The sequence below is a fragment of the Austrofundulus limnaeus genome, unplaced genomic scaffold (assembly GCF_001266775.1).
Source record: "Austrofundulus limnaeus strain Quisiro unplaced genomic scaffold, Austrofundulus_limnaeus-1.0 Scaffold87, whole genome shotgun sequence".
Lineage (NCBI taxonomy): Eukaryota > Metazoa > Chordata > Actinopteri > Cyprinodontiformes > Rivulidae > Austrofundulus > Austrofundulus limnaeus.
This window is the reverse complement of record NW_013952489.1, coordinates 1,172,667-1,180,160: the sequence shown is the minus strand read 5'-3', so window position 1 is coordinate 1,180,160 and position 7,494 is coordinate 1,172,667. Positions and strand designations below refer to the sequence as shown.

At 39.5% G+C, this 7,494-nt stretch overlaps 1 protein-coding gene across 1 annotated transcript in view; it reads right to left on the bottom strand.

Moving 5' to 3' along the window:
* The window catches only part of LOC106520075 (kinesin heavy chain isoform 5C), a gene marked incomplete in the record, with an annotated part of 55,572 nt that extends 48,541 nt beyond the window's left edge, over positions 1-7,031 (bottom strand). Inside the window, 3 exon segments of the mRNA XM_014012001.1 lie at positions 3,239-3,312; positions 5,252-5,339; positions 6,604-7,031. Of these exon segments, the coding sequence (XP_013867455.1) occupies positions 3,239-3,312; positions 5,252-5,339; positions 6,604-6,729 (288 nt within the window).
* Between the last annotated feature and the right edge of the window lie 463 nt (positions 7,032-7,494).

The window sequence follows — 7,494 nt, the reverse complement described above, 5'->3', positions numbered from 1 at the left end:
GAGCAGAGAAAAGTCAGACAGTTTATTGTTCAATTATTTATATTTTCCAACTATTTTATTGGTTGTAATTGTAGAGAAATAAAAGCTAAATTCAAAATCTACAAAGTAAGTCTAAAGTTTTCTAAATCTACATGTCTGAAATGTGAGTAAAAGTAACTTAAATATAAACACAGATTATTGGGACAAATTTATTTCAGTTTTGAGTCTTATTGGTTGGTAAATCAAAGGAAAACTTTTTACCCCAAACATCTTGACTGTTTTTGTCTGTCTATTAGCAAAATATCTCATGAACCCATTCAACTGATTACCCTTTGAAGATGACCACCACAACTTATTGACTTTAGCAAACAGAACAAGCTACAACTGTTACATTTACCAATAGCTACAGTTTGGTGTGGTAAAACAGTATGCATGAGTCCTAAACACATGCAGTGTGATAAATGATACACATCCTTGTAAAAAAGGCTAGTTTTTCTTTCGCATGAAGACTTGATTTTTTATTATTATTTTTAAGTAATTTAAAAAATCTCATAAAGGTAAATCTTGTGGTTTAAATCATAAAAATCCAGAGAGCATATGGGTCTTGGATATTTTGTTACTGTTTTAAGTTCAGGTTAGAACAGATGGTGTACCTTGATGTGGAACTCCAGGTTCTCATCCATTGAGAAGATGTGGTCGAAAATGTCCCGGGCGATGCGAGGGATGATCCCCATTAGCTGTGGGTCGTGAAGTTTGCCCTGAATACAATGATAAATGTTAGAGTTTCTCTTATAATAATTGTTCCACACATAATTTATTGTACTGAAGTCTGGGGTAAAGCATGCAAAACAATTACTAATCCTATTTTTATTTTACAGAAAAAAAGCTGTAAGAACTATCGCAAGAAAATATTTACATTCACTCATCAAATACATTAATTTATCAATTGAAATTATTGTAACTCTATGAGTTGGATGATTATAATATTTTACAGGTTATGTATAAGGCTCATAAAAACAGATTACTTTTAAACATTCAATTAAATGTTGTTAAGAGAGATAGAGTTGTTGGAGCCTTAAGAGGATAGAGTTGCTTGTGAAACCTAAACTTAGAACCAGTTTGAAGGAGCGGTGTACTTCAATCCAAGGAACAAGATTATGGAATAATCTGGAGTAATATGGAATAATCTGGAGAGTGATGTTAAAATGCCAGATCAATGTGTGTGTTTAAGAGAATGATAAAAGTTGATTGTTGAAGAAATATGAAATAGTATGAGTATTCATACAAATTGTTGCTCAAAAAGGATTTGATGTTGTTTTTGTTTTGTTTTTGCTATTTGTAAATTAGTATTGTTATAATTTATTTTTTGGGAAAAAAAATCCTACTGACATGTCTTCCCATGAGGAAGCAGAGCCTGAGGACCCTGGGTCGGACTCTCCAATTTGTGGTGCCGAGGTCACCGAGGTGGCTAAAAAGCTCCTCGGTGGCAGGGCGCCGGGGGTGGATGAGATTCACCTGGAGTTCCGTAAGGCTCTGGATGTTGTGGGGTTGCATTGGTTGGCGCGACTCTACAATATCGCGTGGACATCGGAGGCAGTTCCCCTGGATTGGCAGACTGGGGTGGTGGTCCCCCTGTTTAAAAAGGGGGACCGCAGAGTGTGTTCCATCTATAGGTGGATCACACTTCTGAGCCTCCCTGGTAAAGTCTATTCAGGGGTCCTGGAGAGGAGGGTCCATAGGATAGTTGAATCTCGTATTCAGGAAGAGCAGTGTGGTTTTCGTCCTGGTCGTGGAACAGTGGACCAGCTCTACACCCTCAGCTGGGTCCTGGAGGGTGCATGGGAGTTCACCCAACCGGTCTACATATGTTTTGTGGACTTGGAGAAGGCGTTCGACCGTGTCCCTTGGGGACTCCTGTGGGGGGTACTCCAGGAGTATGGGGTACCAGGCCCTTTGATACGGGCTGTTAGGTCCCTGTACGACTGGTGCCAGAGCTTGGTCCACATTGCTGGTAGTAAGTTGGACTTGTTTCTGGTGAGAGTTGAACTCCGCCAAGGTTGCCMTTTGTCACTGATTCTGTTCATAACTTTTATGGACAGAATTTCTAGGAGCAGCCAAGGTGTTGAGGGGATCCTTTTTGGTGACCTTAGGATCACATCTCTGCTTTTTGCAGATGATGTGATCCTAATGGCTTCATCAGATCGTGATCTCCAGTTCTCGCTGGAGCGGTTCACAGCCGAGTGTGAAGCGGCCGGGATGAAAATAGTTCCTACCCTCATTTATGGTCATGAGGTTTGGGTAGGGACCGAAAGAAGGAGATCATGGATACAAGTGACCAATATGAGTTTCCTCCACAAGGTGTCTGGGCTCTCCCTTAGAGATAGAGTGAGAAGCTCAGTCATCCAGGAGGGATTCAAAGTAGAGTAGTTTTTTTATTTTATATAGAATTGTGTTTTTAAAAAAATTACTAAAGTTAATAAACTAAAAGAAAACATGGGTTTAACATTGTTTCGCTCCAGATTACTTGAGTCTGAAGTCATTTTTTTCATGAAAGAAGACAGTTTGAAAGTTATCTGAGGATTCAACCAATTTTACAGAAATAAAACTTAATGTTTCCCTCAAAAAGACTTCATGGACCAAAAAATTTTTTAAATAAAAGGCAAATGTTTTATTTGGTTCAGAATTTCTCAAATCTAACTCATCAGTCTTTTAAGGCCCTTGTCTATGACATTTTAGACAACTTTTACCAACTTGTGAAAATTTTGTCCAACATTGAGGACGTCCACACTGACAATGGAGTTTAAAAAATCTACTTTATATCTCTTTTCAACGTACGCATTCCGTTATGCTAATGATTACATCAAATATACTGTATAACCTATTAGAGATATAACACCCCACTTCTTGTCAAAATCAGCAGTGACAGGTCAATCAAAGTTTGACCCCAAAAGTCACCAGTGTGCCCCTAAGAGTCAGCAGTCTGACCTTAAAGGTCATTTTGTTATTTATCAAGTCAATCAAGAGTAATTAAAAAAACTGTTCTGAGGCGTCTGGTGACCCCTGAGGTCAACAGTTGATTGACACCTGTCAAAGCTAATTCTGACGAGAAGTGGGGTCTTATATCTCTCCTATGAGTAATTTATGCGTAACATTTTCATAAGTCAGTATAAGTTGTTTAAAACCTTCACATAGTGCTCAAATCCTCAGATAGTGGGTTAAAGTTCATAATGAGGAGCTGATTGACAGTTTGACCCTTCACCTCCATGGTGTGAGTCTTCCCAGATGACGTCTGTCCGTATGCAAAAATCGTCCCATTGTAACCGCCCAGCACATCTAGAATCACAGGGACACAAATAAGAAACAGCTCTTACAAAAGACATTACAGCAGATATTCAGATATGAAATATTTGCAACATTACCTTCAGCTAAAACCCTAACCTTGCTAAACTCTTTTACCAAAGCTAAAAGGTTGGAAAGGGTGAAAACTTTAAAGGCTGGAGTGGATAAATGTTGAAAACACTGAGTGATGCAATAACAGCTGAAATTTACAGAAGCAGCTAAAACTGGAACTAAAAGGATTAAAACAGCAGGTAAAAACTTAAAGGGATCCCTGATTAGTTGTAACGTTAGGCTTTATTTGATAAACATATATTTTATAAAGACTGTAAAAAAAACTCTGTAGGATGTTTAGTTTTTATAATTTTTAAACTAAAATTTTAAAAATATATTACACAGATGGGGCCATTTTATTTACATGCAAAGCATTCTGGGTAAATGATGATGTCAACTAGGTCATCAGTGTGAGGCTGCTAGTGAGCTATATCCACCCTGAAGGTTAATCTTGGACAATATCTGATGATCGACTCTTTTAAATGAAACCAGAGAGCGTTGACAGAGAGGAGAAGGTAGAAATGACTCAGCCTGTAACTGAAAATATGGATGGAGGACAACAGAGCTGCTTCATGGAAGAAGAACCTCAGCTTAGCCTGTTAGCTTTAGCGTTAGCCCCAATGCTATCACCATATATATGTATTAGCTCAGCGCTACACATTCTCCTCTCATCACTGAGGTCCTCCATCCACATGACAGAGAGGGGAACACAAAAATGACTCAGTCTGCAACTGAAAATATGGATGGAGGACCTCAGTTTGTTGCTTTAGCACCGAGCTAATACATACAAGGCAATATAGCGTCAGTGCTAGCACAAAGGCTAACAGGTTAAGCTGAGGTTCTTCTTCCATGAAGCAGCTCTGTTGTCCTCCATCCATATTTTCAGTTACAGGCTGAGTCATTTCTACCTTCTCCTCTCTGTCAACGCTCTCTGGTTTAATTTAAAAGAGTCAATCGTCAGACATTGTCCAAGATTAACCTTCAGGGTGGATATAGCTCGCTCACACCGAGGACCTATCCACGTCATCATTTACCCAGAATGCTTTGCGTGTAAATAAAATGGCTCAGTCAGTGTTAAAATATATTTTTTAAAATTTACAAAACTAAACAGCCTACAGTATTTTTACAGTTTTTATTTTACAGTTAAAATATATGTTTATCAAATAAAGTCTAATTTAACAACTAATCAGGGATCCCTTTAAGTAAAAAAGGGTTAAATGCAGAAAAACAGTGGCTAAAAGCTAAAGGTAAAAAAATGATAGTGAATATTAAAAGTAGCAGAACTGCAGATAGCAGAACACTGGCTAATAGCTAAAAGTAGCAAAACAGTGCTTAAAATCTCAGCATAGAAGAATAGTAGATAAAAGCAGAACATTAGTTTAAAACTAAATGTCACAAAAGTTAATGTAAAAGCTAAAAGTAATAAAATGTTGGCAAAAAGCTGTAAGTAAAAAAGTGGTATAAATAAATAAAATAAAAAGCTCAAAGTAACAAACAGCTAAATCAGAGTAGCAGATAGTAATTAAAACTAAAGAGTATAAAAATTATAAACAAAGCATGTTGATAGCTTAAGCAGCTTTGGAAGAAAACTGTGTTTTTTTAAGAATTACAGAGATCTCCATGCATTTATATAAGAAAAACATTTGTGAATGAAGCTAGTATGCAGTTTACAAAAATTAAAAGTCATAGTAGTCTACCTAACTCCTGACTAAGCTGAACTTTTTATTATTTAAACAGCTAAAATAGCACAAAGTATGAAGAAGTCGTTTGATTAGAAAATATACTGAAAACTAACAGTAAACAAACAGATTTTTCCTAAAGAAAAGAAGAATGTGTGTCAGAGGATGTTGAGCACCGACTCCTCGGGGTGTAGCTGCCGTACCTTTGACGATCTGTTTGGCACAGTGGTCGTACACTTGTTCCTGCGTCGTGTTGGGGGGCATGACTCGGTCAAACATGTATGGTTTGCTCTGTTTCAACAGAAAAAAACACAAGATTTTACATCAAATTTCTTACAAAACTTCGTCTCGCACAACAAATATTGGTTCCCAGAGAGATTTGTCAAACTGGACTTCAGTTATCACAATTCAGTTTCATTTTATTTGTTAAAAATAATAATAGTTTAAACAAAAAAGAAAACTTCCAAGTTTAAACAAAGTGTTTGTGATGTGCTCGAAAAATGCTATGTGGATGACTCTCAGCTACTACACCACAAAATTGAGTTCAATATTTGTTAAACCGTCTGAGTTACAGCCATTGTTTGTTTTAGCTGTTGTGGCCATAGCACTGACTCCAGAAGTTAGTGCACTGTAGATTAAAATCCACAGGAGTTTTATTCAGATCTGTTAAACACAGATTACATGATTACATGATTATGATGATGGTTACATGATGATTACACGTTACATGATTTCCTGTTTTCACGGCGGCAGGTAATCATCCTGTTTCCCGTCTTTAATGAAGATACAGCTTGTTGTCGAGTCGACTCCTGACTCTGTCCCTGGGGTATAAATCCTCATTTGTGTGGAAAGCAGCTGTCAGCAGCTGCAGCAGCACTCCAACTCTGAGCCTGACCTGCAGCTGTCCCCAGAAGCTTCCATCCTCATCACAGGCATGCATCTCACACCGTTTTGGGTCATTAAAGGGTTTACCTGAACTGTCGTTGCAGGATAAAATCACTACACAACTTACAACTGTGGGGTTTAAAAAACAAGAACTAGATGATCAAAGTCAGAGTTTATAGTGGATCTTCTCTAATCCACACAGGGTCACATACATTCATATAATCTGTTAAGAACTGGTTACAGACTAAGAGTTAGTTCAACATCTTGTCCATGATCATGATTGACTGCAGCTGGTAGTTTCTCTTTGCCAGTATATATGGACAGGATGTGTTTGACAGCACTCCAGGGAAATAAGCCAAGAAGCACCGAGGCTGAAGAACTGCAGGAACAGTTCAACCTATAGATGTCCACAAGGACAAGATGAGACAGGCAGCGCTGTTTGGACAGGATGGGATGTTTGCAGGAGTCAAAATGAGGCCATCTGTCAAGCACGGTGGTGGAGGAGTCATGCTGTGGGACATTGATGTGCAGATGTGAACAGCTGTTTTAACAGTTTGACTGGATCGTCATGAAATTCATTATTTTTGCAGTCTTTTTTTGCTTTCTGACCATCAGTTTCTATCAGACATTAAATAAGGAGCAGCCTGCAGAGCTCCATCACCAGACTCACCGAGATCACCACCGTGTCCTCCTCCTTGAATTTAGGGACGTATTTGTCTCCTCGGTTGATTTCGGCCTCGTTCAGCGGCCTGAAGCGACACATCACCTTCACCCCGCACTCCGCTGCGTCCACCATGGCTGCTGCAGCTGTTTGCGCCTCCAAAACAAACAAAAACAAACAAACAAGAAGGCTGAGGGTGGGGTATCCTCCTGCACCTCAGAGCTGCACGGAAACGGAAAGGTTTAATTCATCGCCGGGTTCCCTGGTTCCCAAACAGCGAGGGGGGGCAGTTCTCGGTTTTTATCCGACCGGAGGAGCAGGTTTCCGGCTCTGCACCATGACGGGCCGGGCCGTCCGGATCCGGAGCTGCGACCAGGAGAGGGTAGAGCAGCCGGCTCCTGAGTATGTGGGAGGATGAGCTGCTGGGACAGCATCCGCAGCGTCCTGCCGCCGCCGCGCGCGCGCGCCTGTGGGCCCGCATCGTAACTGTGACGCGCACGTACAAGCCTCCGCAGTCCATCACGCACGTTTTAATCAAACATTTGAACTGCACGTATTTAACTCACGTTTACTGCATGAAAACAATATACACTTTAAAAACAAATTGTCATCGTTTTAAGCTCATATTATTGCTAAAAACAAGGCTCAAATAAGCTGACCCTGCAGATTTAACTCAAGGTTTGGTTATCAGTTTGACCCAGAGTAAACAGGTTTACACCCAATTTTGTTTTATTTAGTTACATTCATTTGTTGAGCAAGTTCCAACCAACTCCAGGATCTTTTCGTGTGGACTGAAATAATGAGAGTTTTTGAATATCTCGAGTCTTTCTTTAGCAAAAATACTTGAGGTTCATTTTAATAAATAGGCCTGCTTGAGGCCTATGTCAAGTAGCTACAGTA